At 33.1% G+C, this 24627-nt stretch overlaps 1 protein-coding gene across 3 annotated transcripts; it reads right to left on the bottom strand.

The window, feature by feature from the left end:
* Positions 1 to 1933: 1933 nt before the first annotated feature.
* On the bottom strand, positions 1934 to 24568 carry LOC131665846 (protein tipE). 3 transcript variants are annotated; one of them, XM_058938009.1, is made up of 6 exons: positions 24334 to 24568; positions 19439 to 19711; positions 12872 to 13147; positions 12084 to 12277; positions 10792 to 11123; positions 1934 to 2063 (listed from the first exon to the last, which is right to left on the bottom strand). In XM_058938009.1, exons 2-6 carry the CDS (start codon positions 19644 to 19646, stop codon positions 2000 to 2002), a joined length of 1074 nt encoding a protein of 357 aa, XP_058793992.1. In that variant the 5' UTR covers positions 19647 to 19711; positions 24334 to 24568; the 3' UTR covers positions 1934 to 1999. The 3 variants fall into 3 exon arrangements, with proteins under 3 accessions (XP_058793992.1, XP_058793991.1, XP_058793993.1); XM_058938008.1 differs by having other exon boundaries at positions 19439 to 19702; XM_058938010.1 differs by having other exon boundaries at positions 19439 to 19698.
* Between the last annotated feature and the right edge of the window lie 59 nt (positions 24569 to 24627).

Raw genomic sequence — 24627 nt, 5'->3', positions numbered from 1 at the left:
ATTGAACTGTATACCGTCAACTGTATCAATCATGTTCGTTATATTTTCAAGATAAATTTTGAAATAACATCGAATGAAGATGAATCATCAAGAGATTTTGATAAGAAAGGCAAAACTGTTTTTAATCAATTCACTCTCTCTTTCATATTTACGGCAATAAAAGATTTGATGTTTTTATGTTTAATTGATTTTGTAACATGACCGTTAGTTAGCATATTAATTTTCAAGAAATATAAAAGAATCGCACGAATCAAATAGTCCATTACAAATCGAACTAATTTACGAATTCACGAATCAGTGCAACTTTTATATTTAAAATTTTCTATTACTTATTTACTTATTTATTTCATTGAAATTGATTATCCTCGTGTTTATTTTTTGTTATTCATGTACACGCACGCACAATTATAAGGTCCATCAGCGTCGTTACACTGAAAGAAACTCCCAATATTTTTTCCATTACATGTGACTTGTTATTTCATTCGGTTGTTCTCCAAATAAAGTCGCAATCGCGCGTTGAACACATTGTGGGGTGTGTCGATCATATATTTATTTATATTTTATTTTATTTATTTTTGTTTCATGTAAGCACGCATTCTCGCAGCAGGAAAATTCAAAGTTTATATATTATTATTTTACAGTTACACTGAGAAGAATTATAAACAACTTAGATGTGCCAAAATGTTGCATAGTTTTCAAATTTTGTCACGTTTACATATTGGTGTAGCTTTTTTAAGGGCAAAAAAGTTATTGAGAGTGTATCACGGCGATTTTTTTATAGATACGTGTGTATATATATATAATTAAGCATTTTTATTCTTAATGATATTGACCGTGTAAAAATGTTCCTTCATATCGCCCAAGCAAATCGTTATATATATTTATATTTTATTCATCGCTCATATATATACACGTATTTTATTGCTTCTGGAAAAAATATCTCGCAATCAAGAATTTTTTTATAAATATTCCGTTTTGTAAAATGCACAGTGAAAAATCGTGAATTTAAAAATGTAATATAAGAATTTATTATATATGAAAACAGTGCTTTCAGTTAATTTTTGACTGTTTATTACAATCCCACGCTTAATGAAAAAGAAAATGGAAAAAAAACTAGGAAAAGAAATAGTAGATTACGTACCCAGGATGGAAAAGTATTGGTAAGCACGCGAGAATTGACATAAATTCTTACGTATTATATAGGCTTACCAATTTTCCGGCCGTGGTGCGTATACTATTTTTTTGTCCAAAGGCCTGAGAGTAACATGTATCGGCATTCTTAGCTTCGTTTCGGGTGTCAATTTACATGTGCTATGGACTTGCCAATACTTTCGCAAGCTTGGGCTGTAATTTATTAGTTTTTTGCTCAGCAAGGCCAAAATTAGCATGTTACCGACCGATTATCGAGTTCGGGCCAGGATATGCTACTTTTGGGCCACTGGACAAAAAAACTAATTGCTTTAGCCGTAATCGTCATATATATATATATACAGTTCGTCTTAACAATGCCTAATGAATAAAATGTCATATTTTCAAGCTTGTTTATTTTAATTAATTCAACGGGCACATCTTACGAGTTTCTCATATAAACATCGTCAACAACAGCTGTCAATTAAACTATCTTGCAGTTTTTCCTCCTCTGTATCTAATTCAAATGTAAAAACGGCGGCCAACCGTCGCTCGTTTCTCTCGTTGTTTTTTTTCTGATGTAACCTTGCAAATTATTTTTGTTCTTGTCTCAATTCTTTTTTTAAAATATGCCTCGTATGTTGTTTCTTTTTTTATTTATTGAAAAGGTAAGTCGAAGTGCGCGTTCCCCATCGCAATAGAGACGAAGAGAGAAATAGAAGAAAATATGAGATAAGGAGAGAAAAATAGAAAGAAGTTGTGCAGTCGTATAGCCGCATGCGATGATAAGTTTCTTCTTTTTTTTCTTAGCCCAATATCGGTAATTAACGGGGCTTCCATGAAATATCCCTCAAGCCTTGGTATCGACGCTTCAAACTGCTGCCGTCGGACCAGGATGCGTTGAGATACTCGTCGTCATCGTCTTGCTCAAGCTTCTGCAATAAAATAATTTTCGTTAGAATTATAATACATTCCTTTTGGTATTTATATTATGGCAAATTTCCAAAAAAACAATAAAAGTCTAATCAGACTGAAGAAACCTAACTTTTTTCCTAAAATCAATTAAATCTGCCGTGATCGTATACAACCTCAATTCATCAAGTTAAAAATATTAAATATTAAAATATAAAAGAATGCCAGTTCTTAAATTAAATATTCAAAAATCGATTATAACATTCAAGTTTATTTGTATGATCTTTGCTTCCCATGACGAATCTTTTTTATTTGGCCTAATAATTTATTTGTGAAAGAAAAATACAATAATTATGATTGGAAACTACTGGTATCTAAATATTCTAATTTGTCCTAATCAATGCAAATCTCTAATCAATGCAAACTCGTTAACCTACTTTTGTATTATTTTCAACTCATAGTATAAAAGAAAACCTAATTGTTCGTGTGCTCCAGTGCTTGAAAATACATCCACACATTCTATACTAATTCACGCCAGCACGACCTTAATAGTCTCATAGTTTCGTCTCTTGCAAGTTCACAAGCGAAAGAGAGAGAGAGAGAGAGAGGGAGAGACAGATGACCTTTGCTTCAACTTAATTTAATCCGAGGAAGTAGACAGGCTGGATTAAGATGCGTTAAGCAGATTGGATACTTTGTTGATTATACACTGACAGTTTAATCTACTGCGCATAGGACAACTGATAAATACAAGTTAATATTACTAAACTGTCGAGAATATATTTGGTTATAAAAACTCATCCGCAGCAGCAAACGAAGTAAAAAATGATACGAGACATGATTCAATACTTAAAGGAAATGTATTCAATAAATATCCTGCTGGATTGGAAATAAAATCAGAAAGTTCATAATGTCAATTTGTATAGATATTATACAATACTTCGATTTATAATGAGTCCATAGAGAATAGTTACAATTTCTCTATTCTAATTATAGCTTGCATCTACTTGCATCTACTTGTACGAGCAATTGTAATCGTAGCTGCATGATCTTTCCAAAATTCATGAAAATATGATAGAGGACGAATATTTTTAAAGAGTGACATTATGAAATCTCAAAGTATCAAATAATAATATAATAGAATACTTAACAAGAAAAAAATGAACGAAAAAAGATCTAAAAAAAGACAGATGAACTCTAGTTAAGCTAAAAGAAACAACGCGGCCACGCGCGAAAGCATCACCTTCTGCAGCAAGTTGGCAAAGCCTCGTTAGCCGCAGTGGCGCGCTCGACATCAATCCGAAGCAGCAGTAGCAGTGTGCAAGTATGTGTAGGTATCTGTCGTCTAAAGAAAAGGACAGCAAGTGCCACCGGTATGCTCACATAAGTTTGGCATGGCCAAGCATATTTACTTCGCTTAATTTCACCTGCGACATTTTTTAGAGTAAACTGGATGACCTGAGTTAATAAGTATTATTTTAACAAACGCATGTTAAGCTATGCTTTAAGAGAAAAATGTTAATTAAACGATGTATGTGAAAGTTTTGGCTGTTATGCATGTAACTTGTGTATACGTACAATTATATCTCGTTCTTTAAAATAGATCATTTTATAGTTCACGACATACGGACAGTAAAAAATACGAGTTTATCACATGTTATTCTTGCAAATTTCAATTCAGAAAGAGACGTGTACTGACAATATCTTTTTTGTTAGTTAACTATTAGTGAGTGAAATTCAAGTAAATAAATTTATTTATTTAAAAGACGATGAAAAACCATTTCTACTGAACTGTATTGCGGAGTTCTTTGCTTAAGTATTCGAATAAAATTCTTTCATTCGGTTAATTGACCCTACAGAGAATCAAACTTTTACATTCACTGCCTGTAATATGAATTGTATTCAACGTTCATATTTTCCTTATTCAGTTCACGCGTGAGTTGACTGTATCTTGGATTTGATCGCATTACTAATCCACTGTAACCGAATCCCACTGTTGTTTGACCGAGAGTAAAATTTTGTTGTGCGTGTACTTTGTGTCAGTTGGCAAAGCTCAGCTCATGAAACTTTACGACATCCAGGACTGATACTTGGTAATGATGTTTCCAGTCATATTTCGGTCAATTATAAGTGGCTATTACGCATTATTACCAGTGATTTATGTTTGTTAATTATTTGCGATCTATCAGGTGAGTAACATTTGCTTATGACTGTTTATTGAGCTGTTATCGTTAAAATTATGACCTAATGTTGTTGATTTAGATTAATTTCTAGATTAATTCTTTACGCATAGAATATTAATTTTAGAATCACTGCTCTTCAAATATTGAAAGTATAATTATGAAAAATATACTTTCAACTATAGACCAAAACTAGATCTTCTCGCATAATACTGAAAAATCCTTGTATAACGCAATAAATTCTTTTCTTAAAATTTAAAATTCAAAATGAAAAAATGTTGTTTTGATGTTATGGTAAAATGTTATTGATCATTATTCAAGCTGCACGCATTACTATTTCATTTCTTCGAGAACTTTTTTGTACGTGTCTGGAAATATCTGCAAAAGTTGTCACTTTAAAAGCTTATTTTCCAAAAGTTGACTTACATTCACGGCGTTTTTACTTTTCTGTTTCTTCCTTTTTTCTGTTCGAACGCACGTACACATCGATAGACAGAAGGCTGCCTCTCCAGTAGGGGGTAAAGAATCGATGTTTTCTCGCGTCCTTGCAGCGATGGCCTTCTGCGCGCGCGTATAGAAACTGCACGACAACCAGATTTTAGACTAGATCGGGTTATTCGGGATGATGTGCGTACTAAACCCTCCGTTAATTTTTTTTCTGTCTGTTTTTATAAATTAAAGTAGCGAAATATTGTTATTCATATTTTACAATAATATACTTTATTTTACAACTGTTACTGTACTTTTTTACTATTTTGTGCAATTATGATAACATCTTTATGTTCATAGATTTTATATTTTTTTTGTTTTCGTTCTGTTGGCGATATTGTTTCTTGTAAACTTATCTTCAGTCATAAAGACACAATGTTTGAGTTCCAGTAACACTGTTCAGTTATTTTTCCAACAAAACTCTAACATTTTTTCTCGAAAAAAAGTTTAAATTTTAGTAGATTTACTAATAATAAAATTTTGAAAAACGAAGAGAAAGAACTGTAAATAACATAGAATTCTTTCAGACTTAAAATCTACGGCTAAGGATGTTATTTTTCTTTTAAACCTGATCTGCACAAACAAACGGAGAATTTTCCTCTGAAAAAACTGCACTAGCGCTTCGCATTTTCGACTGAATCATTTATTAAAAGTAAGTGAAAGGAGAAAAACAGAGGCGGTGAGAGCACGTGAGATGAAAAGAAAATTGAGTGAGAGATTCAAAGTTTTTCGCGAGCTAGTAGAATGGAAATTGGTAAGAGAATTGGTCCACAGGAAGAGGAGAGAAGAGGAGGAACAAAGGCAGCGCGAAAGCGAAAATAGAATTGGAAAAAACCAAAGAATACAGAAAATCTCGTACAACGTTAAAACTGATGTCGTTGAAAGCGAGGAATTATATTTTTGTTTGAAAACAAAATACCAGATGATCTCAACTGTAACAACGCACGTACCTAAATATTACCTTCTCTTTCTTATTTTTATGGAAATACTAGCAACAAATATTAAAAAAAGCGATTTGTCCACGAAATAAAAAGAATGTCAGTTTTTAGCAACCACGCGAAAAGGAAATATTGTGTGTTCCACACATGGGTAAATTTTTATAATGGCACCGAAAAAGAGAAAGATGATAGCTTTTCCATTGGCATTGCATATGTGTTTAATAAACTAGATCCACGCCTTCGCGCTCTGTTTCCGCGAGTAAACACATATGATGTAAATAGCTACTGCTACCACTCGCATACAATCTATGGTCATAGACGGAGACAACATGCTCGCGATAGTTAATGTTTGCAGTCTTATTGTCGAGCTTACACGCATATTGTGAATGATTTTGCAAGCTTGAGTTTCTACACAAATTGAAAATATCTTCATTTAACTTCAAATTTTGATAAATTTCGAACTGAAAACTTTGAGCTTGTTCTACTAACGAGCTGTATCTGTTAATGACTAGAATTTCATGACTTGTATTATTATGTTTAAAAAATGAACGATCAATTCAGATAACAAACCCTTCGAAACGTTTACTTTTTCATTGAAAGTAACTTCACAGTGTAGGTCACAAGGGATGTTTATTAGCACGAACAAAATTCTTGCGACTAATTCATTTCGCTTACGAAGTAGGGTAATAGCGAGAAGTAGGTTAGTCCGTTGCAAAAAAACTCGCAGACGAATTATGAACTTATTTTAGATCGCAAAGTTGAGGTAAAATCGGTGAATCTATAAAGTTAATGACATTAAACTGAACGACAAATTAATTTATATGCTATGACAGTCAGGTGAAGCTTGAGTTAGTATAATTTTGTTAGCAACGATCGCTTTATTAAATCTTTCTGTCTTTTTTTGATATATTTACGGAAACAACGTGGTTATATAGCTCTGTCAATGAGGTATTATGCGTAAATTTAAAAAACATTATATTTCAAAAGAAAACCAACGAAGTACTGTTAAACTAAAATTAAATTTTGTATTATTAAGCTCTTGCTCCAACGTTCATGCCAATTTCACTTCATTTCAATATTAAAAGTGATGCGAGTATGAATATGTAGGAAATGTTCAACCCAATAACCAACACGCGTCAATCTATTGATACGATTGATCGGGCTAAAATTATAGAGCGTCGCGAAAGAAAGCGATGCGAAGAAAAAGCGTTAGAAACTGTAACCCTTTTAACCTGGTCAGATAAACAACAAGCTACGAGGGATCAACCTCGTAAAAAAGCTAACGCCTCTATATTAACGGCGTAAAAACTTGCGCAGATACCTGTTCATTTAAGTTAGTTTCGGGCGTGAGAAATAATCGTGATTTCTACGTTTTATGCGCGTAGCTGCATTACGTTCAAGATAGATTGTTGTTATTGTGTTACCGACAGAAAAGAGTTATTTATCTTTTTCGTTATGCTTATTTTTACTGTCATTCGTCAGCTTTGGATTTATTCAGCAGCAAATACATCAATATACGTACATTCCAGGTGTCTATTTACGTTGATTTATGTCGATACATACACGGATGTAAATGTACGTTCAAACATGTACGTATACAAATGATATTCATCGATTCGATAAAGTTTCCCGTATACACATAAAATATATTTCAAGAATATCAGAGAAGGGTCTTATTTACCAAATAAAACTGAGAAAATGGTAAGAAGGATCTTTGTATTCAAACTAAACGTACGTACGTTGTATTGAAACGTATATTTGTAGAATATCGTTGTCTAGTGTAATTCAAAATTTTTTCCTCCAAGATTTACAAAATAAGGCCACGACAGCGTTATTTTGAAAATCGTTAAGAGAACACTGAGTACCAGTCAGAAATTCATTTGAATAAAAAGTTTAATAAAAAGAAGAATTAAATCTTTGATCATTGATGCGTATCGATACGCTATACGCGGGAAAAACGAAAGACAAAAATCTAACGACAAGCTGTCTAGGCAAATGACGCGGGTACATAGATCCTATATGTAATAATCTAGCAAGGGTAGTAGTGGTGGTGGAAACTCCAATATGGAAGGCTGCGGTACGCCTGCGCCCACGCCTGATTTAACGCTCGGATAGATCCTTTTATCATTCACGACCTACGATTATGCGCCTATTGCTCGCCTAATGATTGACTATTGCTACTGCTCTTCTCATTTTCCGAAAGCTTTGATTTACTTAGAGCAGCAAAAAAATGATATAGATCTCATTGTATGAGAGCTACGTATGATCATTGTCGAAACATTTTTTTCATTTGCCGACTACATGTTTTAAAAATTAAATTTGCAACTTTAACATTATTAATTGCGTATGGTGATGAATACGATATTTTTCTTTTATTTACTATAAATTTTAAAAATCAATTCCTTTAAAATTCATTTATCGATAGTAATTAAAAGCGCTACGTCAATAAAAGCTTTCAACATTTGCTCTAGAAATTTTTAGAAAAATTTCTTAAAGTGTTTTATCAGAACGGAAAACTAGTGAAAGAAATTATATTTGTCAGCAAATTTGAAATTTCTTAATTAGTAGATCTAGCATACCAAGCTTTCCATTTCTAACAGTTGTCGGTTTCAGCTTAAATGCCAATGGAATCCATCTTTTAAAAAGCTTAATTTGTTTAAGAGTTACTTTCAAATATTTGGCTTAAGTTTTGCATTATAAAAAAAGAAAACTTTTTCTATCTTTCATGGAAAAAAGTTTTCGTTTTTCAATATCAGATGCTCTCGTGAAAATATTTTTTTTATCGAGGAAAGATTTTCAGCAGTAAAAGTAAGTGTATTTATAACATATGTAGTTCAAAGAATATTATGGATAATTCGGGTTAGCTTTAGACACAAGTTAGCTTAAAGCTAATAAGTTCGTTCTTGTTTTGAAACAAAGTAAAGTTGAGAAGTATCTAATATTAGTAATAAATTTTATATCGTAAGACAAAAAACTATTTTAATTTTCCCTAAACTGTGCATTCTATAGTGATTCACATAAAAATCGAAAAGTTTTACTTAGAATATTTGATTTTTAGTAGAGAATTTTATAAGGCGCGCTAACATATAAGAAGGTAAAAGATTTTTTTTCAAATGGTGCTGCCTTATAAATAAAATTTGTTGAGAGCAGAAATAGTAAGAACTTGTGTACTAAATAAAAGGATAAATATGATGATAAGGACCGGTGAGATTTATTTATAAAAGAACTTCGGAAAATTTGCCATAGGTGCGATATATGGTAGTTCAAATTTTCTGACGAAAAGTAGAAGTGGATTTGGTGAGATCCATTTGTAGGGTACTGAAAGTTTTTATTAAGAAGTCAGTATGTTTTTTCGCTGTGGTGCTCACTGTACTAACGAACTTGAACAATGAAATATATCAAAGGAAATTTGTTATTTATTCTTATTGGTTATATCACAATAAACCGATAAAACATTTCCAAACTCCGATATATATCTTCTCGACAAAAACGGCCGATATAAATGAGGGATAAAACGGTTTTATGAAAGAAAAATATAGAACTACGTTCTTTGATATAGTACTCACGCAATAATTACATCAACGGTGACGACATGCTAAGCGAATTATCGTACAAATCGATTTTAAACTGTTGGCAAGCAATTGACCGAGTTCTAAAGGAGCAAACGAAAGCCGCACGCACCAAGACACTTGCTTGGCTGCTGTTACCACGACAACGTAAAAGCTCAAGCCTATATAATAACATGTCCACAGTATTACATAGTTTGATAAGGTTTCCCTGTCAATCTGCTGCGTGAAAGCGTGTTTCGTCTCGACGATTCTCTCATCAAGGATGAGCTTACTAACAGGATTATTATATAACTTGGAAATTTAGAAATAGTCGGTAATATAACTTTTCGTGATTTTAGAAAAAAACAAGTGTTTTGTAAATGAGAGAAATGCAAAAATATTGATTTACTTTGCTGACAAAATGTTTGAAACAAAATGCGAAAATAGTCCGACCAAAAATAATTCCATTCTTGAAAATATGACCTGCAATCTAAAGAAATATAGTCACCAAATCGTAAGTTATCAATACGCCCCGCTGTCCAATCTCCGAACATGTGTATACACACACGACACATATACGGAAATGTTTTTCCATTTTACGATCGATTTAGTGCTTTATCGTCGCTAAAATTGCAAGGGCTAATGAACGCTAGAAATCCGTAGCAAGACTCGATCAATCATAAAGATAGAAACAAAAAATAAAACTACTCGGATACAGTGACGTCATGATTTCGAAAATTATCCAGAACGTAACGAAGCAGACATTTTTTTGCAGTAATGACTTTAGAAATGTTACTTGTCCTTTTGCTCGTTTCTATGAGTTTCGGTGACAACCGAAAAATGTATTTTCTTCTTTTACTTTACACATAAAAATGGTCTTTTATTGAGCTTTAAAAAACATCTACCTGAAATTTATTTTTTAAGGTACACATTTCATAAAAGCATTGTCGACTTATTTCGAAAGTTTGTTTTCTAGTTTACTGACATGGGCAATTAATTGTACAGAGATAACTCAATGCGTCCTTTCTAATATTATCGACGAAAAATCAATAGTCTCTTTCATTATAAAAATATACACGGTTCTGTGTAACATTGAATACACTGGTGGCAATTTCTACATGCGATATGAATGTAAACGCGATATGAATGTAAACGCGATATTGTTATCGTAAATATTTTCACTCTATACTTTTTTGACTGGATTTCGACTCTCATTTCAGAATGGAGACATTTTTCATTGATATTTACACAAGACTAAGTTATTAACTAAGCTTCCTCTTGAGCTTATAATCACTTACGTCAGCCATTTTCATTCAAATTGTTATGTTTAAAGCTAACTAATTTATATTAATGAAAATATTCAACTTATATTCAGCTTACACAAGTTAATATCTAAGATAAGAACTTTGGAGCCCTTGACAAACTTGGTAAATTGCATCTGTATGTATCAAATAACAGTTAAACAAAATTTGAAAATCGACTTGAAGCTGACCATGAAATTCACAAAAACTCTTATTCCAACTGGAAAGACGTATATTATTTTCTAAGCCATGATAGAATAAACCACCATCTTTATCCTTCTAAAAAAAGTCTTACACTTGTACAGAGTATGCATCAGAGTTGACATCGATGCTATCTCTGCTAACTTCGTCAGCCATAGCAACTTTAATGTCATGCCCAAAGCTCGTAAGATTTTCTCGAAAGGCCTCGCTACCCGGAGTTATAGCACCAGAAGCCGGTGGTAGTGGTGTACCATCACCATCTACATCACCAGCTGCATCATCTCCATCTTGGGCACCTTCCTCGTTGTTTACCAATGCCACCTCGTCCTCGTTGTAAATCTTGAAGTAAGCGATCGTCAGGTAGATCACCGATATTATAAACGATGGTATCGGGATCGCCATCGCATACACCAGGTTCATGTATACCTGTCCAACAGACAAAGGAGGATTCATAACGTGGACTCAGCGATAAGATTCTTTTTTTTTTGTTGACGTTTGTTCTTTTCGTAATCGAGATTATAGTTTTAAAAGCAAGCAATTTTCAGTAATAAGAATAGAATTAGGAAAAATAGAAATATAAATCTCTAAAAACCGCGTTTGTGTAAAATTCAATCATTATTTAAATCGTTTAAAAAAAAATTTTTTTTACGCCAAACGAAAACGCGAAGATAGTGAACGAGCGAAATCAAAAAATAAAAATTGCGATCACTGTTATGGAGAAGTAGGTGTAGAGAGTTGGCGGTATATAGGCAAATGGATTATCAAACTATGCGTGCGTATGTGAGAAAGATAGAGAGAGAGAGAGAGAGAGAGAGAAACAGATAGATGTTCTGTGGGCTTGCCGCTGTCGTCGATCAACCGGTAATAAGGGCAAAGTTCCACCTAGTCACGTCTGCGAATTCAATTTCGTGGTTCTGCACCGTAAGAATTTTCACGCGCTAAGCTTCGTTGTTGTTTCTTCCGATTTAACAACCCTTTGCTGAATGGGAGAACTCTAGCTGTCTTTTATGTAGGTTAAGAATTATTTTTTATTGGACGAGTTGAATGTATGTGAGAAAAAAAACCTTCGGTAGATGCGGTTTGCATTATAACTGCAGTATATATTAATGTAATCGTAAATAATTACAACATAGCTGCAGAAACTAAGTCTCCGATTCATGAATCCGATTATCAACTTTAAGTAGAAACACATGCGTTCAGTCAGACTCGATAAAACTGTCGACGTTACAGAATTTATTGCAAAATGCAGTATCAAGCTTATGAAATATTCAATTACAGCGTGTTTCATTCTATCGACTCGAAAATAATAAAACGGAGCGCATTAAAAAAAGTACAGGATGGCAGGGAAAACCTATAAAAGAAGAAAGTTGTAATATGTGCGCGGACCTGCCACATGTCGAGGTCGCTGATGACAATTCCAGGATCGACTTTCGAGTAGTAACAGCTGAAGTTTTGGCCCACATTCGCGTATTGCCTTATGAAAATGGTACAGTTTAACATCGGCGGGTAGCCGCAGCCTTTAACGTTTGGGAACAACTTGGCCCCAGTGAAGTACCACTCGGAATCGTTCCCCATGAGACCTAAAGTTAAGAAGAATGTATCGGAATTGTTCTAACTTTTTCTCTTTTCTGCCTTTTGTTATCTATTTTAAAGATCATTCTTTTTATATAGTGGAGAAGATTGTGATTTACAGTTTTCGTAAAAAGTGAATAGCTATTTGAGCTCTTTGAACCTTGGCTTATTCTATAGGGACTTTATGCTCCGCAACAAAGCAAAATATTAAAATAAAATCGCACTAGTTTTCACCGCAACTTTATATAATTGAAAACGCGGATATTTACCATTTTCATTAATCATGGCAAATAAACCTTTTTGCTAATATGAGTAATCTATTAAATTACATCTTTTCATTTATATCGCAATATGTACAAAGCTCATATAGAATTTTTTTTGATTGATTTTCCACGCCAATAGGTTTACAATAATTCATTTAGCTAAAATGACATTTGTAATAATTGTCACTATTTGATCAGCGATATTTAAAATTATTCTGAACTAACTGAATTATGTTATAGATGGAAAAAAGTAACTACTATATGGTAACATCTGTAACAATGAAATACCTCGATAACTGGACCATATACAGAAGGTAAAAACAGAAAAAAAATAAATACCTGTCGGAAAAGGTTTGGGCAGATTGTTGTACTCCTCTTCATCACTGAACTCTTCGTCGTCGAGGTCGTCGGCGTATTCATAATCCCTTAGCGAACGCTCCAGGCGCGGCCTTTTACCAACGGCCTCGTCCCTCTCGACACCTCCTACGTCCTCATCATTCTCCTCCTTCTCAGTTTTATTTACGGGTAGCTTGTAATTCACGCGTATTTGCGTGCACTCGAACAGCTCCTTCGTACAACCTTCTCTACATGACGTCCAGGAGCAGTTACTCGTACCTACGATTTTTTCCCCATTTCGAGTGTTTCAACCATAGTTATGTGAAATTTGTTTGATGTTTTCACTGAGAGCTCTTTTATGTTTTTTTTTAACCAGACTGTTGCTTTTCTAAGTAGAAATATTTTCCGGAACATTTCATAGTATTATAAAGAAAGGGTTACTTGAAATCCATAAGTTTTTTGCAAAATAAATTAAATACGTAATATTAATTTATTTTATTGTTTAAATCTTTTATGACACGCATATTTTATTATCGATATAAAAACCGTTTTCATTCAAGAAAAATTGTATAGCGTGTGCTAAATGTAGCAAATTAATTTTATGAAAAGATTATTAAAGTAATAATATTTCTATTCAAATTCCGAATTTGAATATATTTTATAAACAAATCGAAACATCAATTCAAAGAAGACGATATATATCGAAACGCTTTAATAAATTATAAGAAAAAAAAATAAAAGAGCAAACATCAAAGAGATAGCAGAGCACATATAAGATCAAAGACCATTAGCAAAAAAGTCGACAAAGGAAGAAAGTAGCTTTAAGAGATTCACACATACACGACAAAAGAGAAAAAGAAACGTCGAACCAGTACATTTCGTAGAGAAAGTGAGATAGAGAGAGAAAAACACTGTGAGTTGGATATGAACTTGCGGATTCTCCGACGGCTGCAAAATTGCAGCGTTTTGTGTTATATGCACAAATTTCCACTAGTTTGTTTTTCAATAATAACAATCCAACTGTACATCAGAGTACCTTTCAAAGAATAAACACTTGAATTTTTTTTTATTTTTGTGAACGTCTACTTTATGATAATTATAGCATGTACGCGTAGGAAAAAAGTTTTCTTATTTTTATCCTTGCTGAAGTTTTATGATTAAATTAGCATTTTTCTTTACTATTTGACCCATCAAAACTATACGGAATGATAACTTTGCAGAAATTTCATTCCGTTTAATCATCAGCATATTTCTCATAATTATCCGAATTGGACCATGTTCCTCTTATAAACATTGCAATACATGCATCGAGAGATACATGCTTTGCGAATGAAATCACGCTAACATATAAGAATCTATCAATGTTATAAAGTGTCTCTTGTTATTGTATATCTATCTTGCATGACGTCAAAGCTATTTTCACGCTGACCCGATATGTGATCACATTAAGCCCGAATATTTTATTAGTCGCACTTGCGGAAGCATAAGATATCAGTGCCGATATATCTTTTCTTGATATGCCTTTCGTTTTATATATAAATATAATTTTGCTGTAATTGATCTAGATCTAGAAATAAAATGTTTATTGTAACATTACTTGTCGCGATCTAACCAAAATAGCTGTATCAGTCGACTGATTGTTGATTCGATCGTTCACGCGGAAATCGGATGGAAATTTAATTAAACCATTTATTCTCAAGGGTGAGAAAGAGTATGTTTCGACTAAGATGCACACCAAACTCTTGAAAATTACCTATAAGGTAGTATGATAAAAAAGGTCACTTTACGCATCTCAGATTTTCTAATTGTAACGTGAGGAGATTCTTCTTCTTTTTATTAGATGGGCTCTTATTCATACTTTAGCGTGTATCGGTGTCATAATCCCGCGACTACTCGTATATCATTTTAACAGCCTCCCATGGGAAAAATACATAAGGTTGATGACAAATTTGTAGTAGTATATATACTTCGAACGCCGATGAAATATATTTTCTAAAATTTATCTTGGAACGAGAAACAATATTTCTAAGTGGTTATTGGTTAAAACTTATTTAAAATTGGCTGCAACTCGTGTTACTGTTGTAATACCGTAAAGAAATTAATCAACGAAGGTCGCACCTAAAAAAAATGTACAATAAATTTGATTCCTCCAACGGACAAAAATAAATGACGAGTTATATCAGTCAACCGAAGGAAAAAAAGTAAATAGAAGTGATGGCGGATATCTAAATTGATTCTGATACGACCACGGCAGGAACGTGTTTTTCTTCATACATCCCAAAGGGAAATCACTAAAAACAAAAGAAAGCTAAATAGAATCAATTTCAAGGGAACATGTCACCTTCTTTTGTTACTTTCTCGAAGTAGGTACTTAACGAAGGGAAAGTGTACGTTAACCGATAACACACACACACACACACACACACACACACACACACACACACACACACACACACACACACACACACACGCACGCACGCACGCACGCACGCACGCACGCACGCACGCACGCACGCACGCACGCACGCACGCACGCACGCACGCACGCACGCACGCACGCACGCACGCACGCACGCACGCACGCACGCACGCACGCACGCACGCACGCACGCACGCACGCACGCACGCACGCACGCACGCACGCACGCACGCACGCACGCACGCACGCACGCACGCACGCACGCACGCACGCACGCACGCACGCACGCACGCACGCACGCACGCACGCACGCACGCACGCACGCACGCACGCACGCACGCACGCACACACACACATATATCGCTTTAGTAATGGTCTTTTTTATATTGTCATTGAATTTATTGATACTTTATTCAGGGTGCTTAGTTTAAGAATGCTTTATAAATAATCAAGTGTTCGATTTGATCAAATCTACTATATGTTTATCGAACATCGTAAACGATGACTAATATATATTTATGGCGTAAGTATTATTCAAACAGAATTGTCGAATAGTCGAATACTTTTATCTCTGAATACAACATGCTGCTATGATTTAATTTTCATGGAATTATGTTACTCTATTTTGAAATATAAAATACTAAGAAAAGTTTTATATATACTATCATTTTATTATATATTATATATATGATAGAAGCTTTATTACAGAACAAGTAAAAATTGCACCTAAATAAACATGTAATTTGCTTTAGACATTTCTATACTCATCAACGAGTGTGATTTACGATGGATCTATTTTGGTCGAAGCGCCGATTGATTTTTATCTGTTGATTTGCGATTTTCATTTTGTTTATTTTATCCACGCGCTAAAAGCTCATTTCTTGCCGTACTATCATTTTGCATGGCGTTATTAAGCTTTCATTCGTCAAACGTATAAAATCATCCACGGAAAGATAAGAGCTGAAGGATAACGATTTTATTGAAAGACACGAGATCAATTGATGGTACCGCGTGAGCTAGCGACTGATTGAAAGAGCTATTCCCATGAATAGGAATACGACCTTGTACTTGACCCACATGTCGTATATATTAAATGTAGTATCAGCTTGTCACGAGATTATGATATATTATCTGCTTGTTTGCAGTCGACTCATTGAAAAATTCAATTTTACGTGCGCGGGAAAAATAGAGCTAAATATTTTCTCTTATTTGGCGCCTAGTAACTTCTTTTTTTTCAAGTTAAAATTGTCAAAGATTCAGTAGTCGTTTATCGATACGAGTTCAAGTGGATACGTACGAGTATGGATGTAGGTTAGCCCATTGAACTACTTTTCTGGGAAGTATAAACTCCCCCTTGCACCGTCATGTTTGCCAAAACATTTCGACACTTTAGCATACAACAGCCTAGTGGCACATCAGAACTGTCTTATCCACCCTATCTTTGCCGTTTGGCAGTTTTCCTTATTGCCTTACTATTTATTTCAGAAAGCTCCTTTAGAGTTTGGATTATCCCCGAGGGAATGTTAACCTTATAATGCTTTATTATTTATGCGAATGCTTTGAGTAGTTTGCGATTTAGTCTAATTTTAGTTGTTACTTTCTATCAATATTACATTTGCTAATGAGAAACAATTGAGAAATTTAGAGTAAATTAATCTTGTCTCTATCAGTTGGGAACAATACATTCAATTTTAGTACTAATTCTTCATTCTTCAACAAAGAATAGAATCTTTTAATATACCTAAATAAATACATTTCTTATTGTTTAAAATTTTGTAAATATTAACCGGCTTCTTTACACTTAATATGTAAACCTTACAATATTACTTACAGAAGCCCATAATCGTCAAAGCTTTATTTTCCTGAAATTGATTGATTTTATTTTATTTACATTGCCTTTTATTTACATTGCCTACTCGTCACAGTGGATTTGATCAATATAATAATTAATAGTTAATAATTATGGTTTTCACGGCTTGAGCACATTGCTAAAAATCTACCATTACGATCAGTCCTAATTGTAAATAATGCTTAATGCTGCCAAAGAAGTTTCATGTTGTACGAAATATGTCCTCACGTTTCGTCTCTAATACATTTTCAAAATCATTGCTGCAGCCGTGAAAATGCTAATGTAACTTATATTTTTTTTCGTTGGTAAATAATAGTAGACATATTATCAATATAAATGAAACTTGAAGAAAGTGAGAAGGATAGCAATCATCATTAATACAAGTGATAAACAAAAACAAACAATTAATTAAACATCGAATATAAAACACCCCGTCAAAATCGTGACGACATTGATTGCATAAATACATTCAAGGTACGACATAAAAAGATATCTGAAAATAATGTAATTCGAGAAGCTTACGTGCAAGTAACTAAGCAAGCGTGGAATAAAAAAGAGGTCGATTTAAATTTCGTTGTTCTCTTCGGCACTACCTGATATAAATATTTTACAAAGTTTCACGAACTCTACGAAGTTGGTGGGCTCTGAGTGGCGACGTATATAAACACTTTATTACAACTTTGGTGCACAAGAGGCCTACTTGTAGCCTGTGAGAATCTTTCGCTAGATCAGCTATGCAAATTCAACTTACATCTTTATCGAAAACAACTAGTTTGCAAAGCTAATCAACGTTTATTTTTGATAACTTTTCTATTGTAATTCTTTACTTTTCTCAAATTATTAATAGTAAAACTAAAACTATCTAAATAGAATTACTCACATTTCTCTTGCAAATACAAGAATGTTGAAAGTAGAGATTGGAAGAAACCGAACATAAACTAAAAAAATATCGAAACGGTCTATTCAAAATAAACTCAACTTTACGTAATCCATAAGCATGGAAGCCAAGTGTAACATAGGGAGCAAGTGAGAGAAAGAAATGAAACGAGCTCGAGAAAGGAGAAAAAAACAGAATCCTGCGCAAAATACAAGGGTTTTTGTTTCGACGATTGACTTTGAGTAAGAAGAAAGGCAATACGCGAGATCTTGTGCTCTATATATTTATGTGAATTTGGAATGGTCATCACACCAAGAAAACATAATGATGGAGTTGCGTGTCGCCACAAAGTTAGTGATGAACTTTGTAGAAGTTTCATCAATTATTCAATTATTTCTACGAAAGACATCTATTAATAACATTTTTATTTTATTTTAAATCTTATTTCCAATTTAACTCATTCCCATGTTATCATTTTTTGAAGTTAGTATAATATACGCGGTAGTTCAAATACTTATTTATTCAACATTTTCTTGACATATCCATAACTACTTTTAGATTACAACAAAATAATAATTAATTATTAGATGATAATGAAAAGTACGTTACAAATAAATATTTCATAAATTAAAAAAAAAAACATATATCGATAATCTATAATTTCTATTTTAAAATTACATTAATTCTTTCACAGATAGCTCTACGTTGTATAATTATGGGCAAAGGAATAGAGAGAAATAACAGGAAAATACGAAGAAAGTATCAACATTAAATCGCAATATCAAAAGAATCAGTATGTAGAAAAAATATTTTTCATTTATCTTTTTTTTTTTCACTGTGTTAGTTCAATAAAAAAAATTAGTTTAAAAATTATTTATTGTTGATACAAAGCAATATTCATAAAAAATTAATTCTAAAATTTATTTAAATTATTTTATGAAGTGTAATTTCCTTTAAAAATGACGACGAGTTATTTAGAGCAGGAGAGATACGGAATTTCCAATTGGTATTAACATAAAAAATATGTATCTAACGATAATTTTTCTACATAATTTTAATCAACTGATAAAAAAAGAGACGAAAAAGTGAATATATTTTATGCTGAGGCCAATTAAAATTCCTGAGCCCTTACCTACAATGTCATTTTGTAGTCCATTATTATAATTTTTACGAAAAAATTTTCTCCGCGTTCGTTGGAACAAAGAAAATTTATTATTCCGCATAGTCTCTATAAATTACTTTTTGACAAATATAATATAATCAAACTAAAGTCGAACACAGTGTCAGAAAATTTTCCACAATAGTAAATGATTGCTAAGTAGGAAGAAGTATACTAGAAGAAGATAGTGAGAAACAAAGACCAACATCAAGTGGAGGAAGAGATATTAGAAAAAGCGAATTGTTTGTCGTGATGGTAATGATCACCTCGCCTGGACTCAACATCGATTGTAACGCATTCAGCGGGCCTTGTGTCGAAATCCATGAAGATGGTGGTGAAAGCCGGATCAATGACGAACGGCACTAAGAAGAGAAAGGCGAAGAGGCTGAAGGTGCCGAGGAGGATGAAGAACGCGGTCGTGTAGAAAAGTAGCTTCTCAGATAGCGTCTGCTTGTCAGCATTCTCTCCTTCCATGGTCAGGTCACCACTGCCGGACTACCGCGACGTCCCGCGTCGAGCTGCCCGGCTATCTGAATAACCTTTTGTTATTTCCAACCATTTTCATTCTGTGATTTTTGACTGTGCATTGTATTAAATTTCCGGATATTTTTATTTTTCTTCTTTTACTTTTGTTGATATTGCAATAATGTATTTAAATCAGACGAATTATTCGACATATATTTAACATAACTAGGATATAATTCTATTGGTTATTTATCAAACTGACAAAGATAATTGATCATACACTTGATTAGCGTACCATATTTTAGCCAAAATATATGTGATATTTATTACAAAACTGCCATGATAAATGTTATGAATGTGCAATAAATATTTTAAAAAATCACCGACTAAGTATAAATACATAAAAATATACGTATGAAGAATGAACTTAAAAGTAAATCACTGAAGAAATATTTGTTTCGTTATGTGACAATCACCTATTTAAAGCTAATCCACGACCTTTTTTATGTTTAAACTATTCGAAATGAATATACTATGCTATCAGAAAAGTACTTTTTACAATTTTCGGAACATATGAACCAATCAATCATTCAAGCAGCTTAAGGCCACGAGAAAATCAATCTTAGTTAGCTACACAGCGAATCCGCAAGAAAAAATACGTTCATTCATCTGTCAACTATTATATCTTTTTCTAATCCTAGTTTTAATCAAAGATGTTTTTGATATAGTTTTGATATAAAAGTTTTAATCACATAACAATAATAATTAACCTAATAATCAGATATTTGATATGTGTTAGGTTATTCTTTTTTATTTTAAGTTTACTTTCGCAGACATCAAGGATTATATAAACAAATAACTATCAACCATCAAATTGTGAAACTCTGATACAAATAACTACTTGCCAAGCGTCAAAAGTAATCTAGCTCGCGAGTGAAAACTGCCATTTCAACAGTTGAGTAAACGCACTGGATATAGCCATTGGCCATTCATCCTGTTCGTATAAGTTTCACCTAGCTGTATGCTTACTCACTTGCACATCTAGAGTTGTTAGCTCATGTGGCGAACATATAAAGGACCCCTACTGTGTGACTCTAAACTCTCTGTACAGAAATTACGATAAAACTGTTACTATTAACTTGCCATGCTTTTATTCTAGTATTTTTTCCGTGTATCGTTTTCGTTAACTCCATTCAAGTTTCTTTTTAAACTATTACTCAGTAACTGATGAGACCATTCCGAGTATTTGCTTTAGTATGGCAGTTCAAATATGAACAACGTTTGGAATTTACCAAATGAATCACTATAAAATCGATTAACAATTCTAATTTAATTAATGTGGTTGTCCTCACGGTAAAATTTGCAAGAATTCAACAAGCATACAAGAAAGTCTCCCAAATTTATCTGTTGAAGTTTGTAGATCGAAGTAGTGATTTACTCGTAGTTATCGACTATAAACAAAAGCATAAACTTTAATGTATGCAAAACTATCATGTTAGAAAAGTTCTTTTCACAATTTTCGGAACACACGAACCAATCAATCATTTAAGCAAACTAAAAAAGGTAAACATATTACCTATACATAGGCCGGATACATAAAAAAAACTTAAATATAAAACACTTACAGACTAAGAATTTTTATTTGTGCGTACATTTATTTCTTACAGTGGAGTATTGAATCAACTTTTCTTCTATTTATTGCTCTTTCAGACTTGCTTCATCACTAAAAGCTAATGAGCATCACTAGAATCTGATAAGCATTTAATACCCTTATTATGATTTGTGATATAGTCTTCTTCTTTTTTGTCTATATTTGTCATATGCTGATTTAGTTTCATTTTATTTATCCTTCCTAAATTATCGTAGGTTTTAGATTTCTTTGTTTTCATAATTCTAGTTAGTTATTCTTAAATGTGATCTATTCTAGGAAATTGCAGTTTCTTTGTGCACATATATTTGTCCGAATATCTAGCAATATTTTATCCAAAAAATCAATATCCTCGTGGACTTCTAAAGCAGTGTATTTTTTCAGCATACCAGTTTTCTACTATTTGTTTCAATTAAGCTTACCCCCCATAGTTTTTATAATGTTTCAATATATATTTTTTTAATTTGCTTTTTTATCTATTATGCTAGTTTTTAGATTCTTAAGTTCAAAATGTAGCTTGATAATGAACTTTTAATTGACACGATATATTAGCTAATTAATTATTTCAATATACAACATAACTGTGCAAATTATTATAGATCTCACAGTAGTGTGATGATAATGTTTTTAGAAATGAAATGTTGATTGAATGAAACTTGTGAATGAAATTGGTAATTAAACAAGAAATAAAAATGAAATATAGGAAATGAATAATTACCTTTGAAATGAAAAATGTATCATTTATTGTATTACTATTAATTATAGTATTTAACAGTACGATATAAATAAATTGGTTAACAATAATAGTAGCAGATCTAACTATGAAATGTCTAATAATAATATATTTTAATAGAATGATCCATTCAGCAGAAATCAAGTTCAAATACAAGTAAGTTACAACTATCCTCAGGCAAGAAATCATGTGAGTATGATATTTTTCTCTGGCTAAAGTAAATAAACTTCATTAATTAATCTATATTTTGAGAATCAGCCGCACCGCAGTAAAGCGTGCATAATCTTTTAATCGCTCTAATCCTTTTTCAGATGATATTAAGAAGTGACGCTATTTTTCGATAGATCGAGATTCAATCCTTTCTAAATGCTCATCGAATTCATGAATGGGCATTATTTATTCATTTCCTTTGGTTTTGAGATGATTTTAACATGGAATAAAATATATTTAATAAGCATGTTTTTGTTATATCAAAATGACTACGCACGTTAGAGTTTTCCATTTTCCTGCGTGCTTCTAATGAAGGTCAAATCTATAGTCACAGCCGTACATTCAAAATCAATAATATTATGACGAAAACCTACTTTACTTTTTTCTGTTTTTCTCAACTTAATGTGACGGATGTAAAGTCAAAGAAAGTTTTTAATGATTTTTCCAAGTTTAACAAATATTTATGAATTAAAAACTTTGCTCTTGTTATAAAACTGCCTTATTGAATGGAAAAATGTTGTGAAATAGGACAGAATGGATTTTTAGATGATTAACATTTCGCAAATGTACCAAAGACAGCAAATTTTGGAAAGTGTCCAATGAGCCCTTGAAGAACCTGACAACTATTAGTATCAAATATTTTCATTGCGCATTAAACTGACGTAATTTAAAAGTTTATCTCTCTTGCCAAAGCCTAAACCATTAAACTTATTTGAACGTTGTTACTTTTCAAATCCCAGACAGTTTTTCTAAAAAGTTTATAGTTATTTTCAAATATTTCAAGTGAAAAAAGCATCGGTTCTTCGATAAGGAAGTCTACGATACATTATGCAATTTTGGCGAGGCTATGGGAAGATAGAGAGAGAAAGGAGAGAACCCGTTTCATTCGCGTCACGTGCTCCACAATTTGTCGATCGATAGTCTCGCGATCCGCGCACGGGGCCTCCACCCGCCCATTCAACTGCAGACCCATGACCAACCAAATATATGTGCAAATACCACATCTATTCTCATCGTTGTACTCTGCGGTCGTCATTGAAAATAGATCTATGCGTCTAGTTTTTTTTCTTGTCTCATCAAGCTTTATCATGGCAGTTTATTTGGAATTCTTCTGACTTTTTCTGAATTCTTTTGATTACTTTTTTATTATCTTTATCAGTATGTTTATAGAATTCCGATCCATTTATTCTAATAGATTTTCTGCAGGTTTTCAACGAAACTTTGCTGACATGTCTATTACTACAATAGTCTTCTAAACTCAGAATGTCAGAATTAGCTGAAAATAGCTGTGTTCTGAGCCGTGATTTGCGAGTTACTAATAACAAAATGTGCCCGTTACATACAGTAGAATAGACAATGTTGAAATAAATTCTATGAATAAATTCGAAAAAGTTTCAAGTATTGTAAAAGATAAAATGCTACGTACTTTGAATGTTACGAAATCTCTAAGACAACGCAGACAACTTTTCGAACCAGAATAATTTAAGAATTCTTTTTTAAGGATATGACAAATTGATAACGGAGGTCGTGCAGAAATATTTAATCGATATTGAGCAAAAGTGCAGTATAATTTTGAAGCGTTAAAAAGAGATTGCGGCTTTCTGCTGTCGAATTGATAATATCATTTTTTGGATGAGAATTACTTGTCAACGTTCATGATATTCAATGGGAGTCATCCCAAGACCAATGAAGTATGTTTTATCCGTTCATCTAACCTCAAAATGCACGTACATCTGATGTTGCTTTTATTAAGAAACTAGGAAATAATAGCACTTTTTAGTAATCTAGCTCTTAAAGTTCCTAAAGCCATATAAAAATATAATTTAAAGCAATGTACATTACACTGCAATCTTTCCGTTACAAATTCAAATTGCTCGTGTTAGTCTTTCTTCAAAACAACGAAACAAACTGCTACTTATATCAATCAAAATCACAACACGGTGATCGAACGATCACTAGATAAATAGAAATGAAATATTTCGTCGTTTTCTTATTTAGCAGATAAGTTTACTCGTAGAAAACCTGCAGAATCGAGGAGAGAACATACCGCGAGCCCGTGACATTGATGCCCGTAAAAAGAAAGACAGAGAATAAGATCATCTTACCCCCTATAATTTAGCCTCGGGGCAACAACTACTCGGCCTTTTCCTACGGCTCCTCATGCTATCCGCCGGGGTCACTTGGTCAACACGACACATCATACACACGCAGATACACGCACACAGATACGGGAAATTTACGCACTCGCGAGACGACGACGACAACGACGACCTCGTTTACCGCGTGTGCGTGCTACGCTTTTTGTTCGACCACGAAAAGGGCGACGCACGCTGACGAGACGCCGGGACAGCACTGCGGACGACACGTAGCCCTGCTGGGCGAGCTTATTCCAAAAGCAA

The sequence above is a fragment of the Phymastichus coffea genome, unplaced genomic scaffold, assembly GCF_024137745.1.
Source record: "Phymastichus coffea isolate CEN01 unplaced genomic scaffold, Cenicafe_Pcof_1.1 PCOF00054, whole genome shotgun sequence".
Lineage (NCBI taxonomy): Eukaryota > Metazoa > Arthropoda > Insecta > Hymenoptera > Eulophidae > Phymastichus > Phymastichus coffea.
Note: the sequence above shows the minus strand (reverse complement) of the source record. Positions and strands in the feature narration are given on the sequence as shown.

Bases quoted from the DNA above. Each gene is read 5' to 3' on its own strand.
- LOC131665846 (XM_058938009.1), bottom strand. From the start codon at position 19,646: ATGGAAGGAGAGAATGCTGACAAGCAGACGCTATCTGAGAAGCTACTT. The intron at 12,278-12,871 runs GTATTTATTTTT...TCTTAACTTTAG, and splicing joins GCCCAAACCTTTTCCGACAG to GTCTCATGGGGAACGATTCC. The intron at 2,064-10,791 runs GTAAGACTTTTT...ATTTTATTGCAG, and splicing joins GATGCATACTCTGTACAAGT to AAGCTTGAGCAAGACGATGA.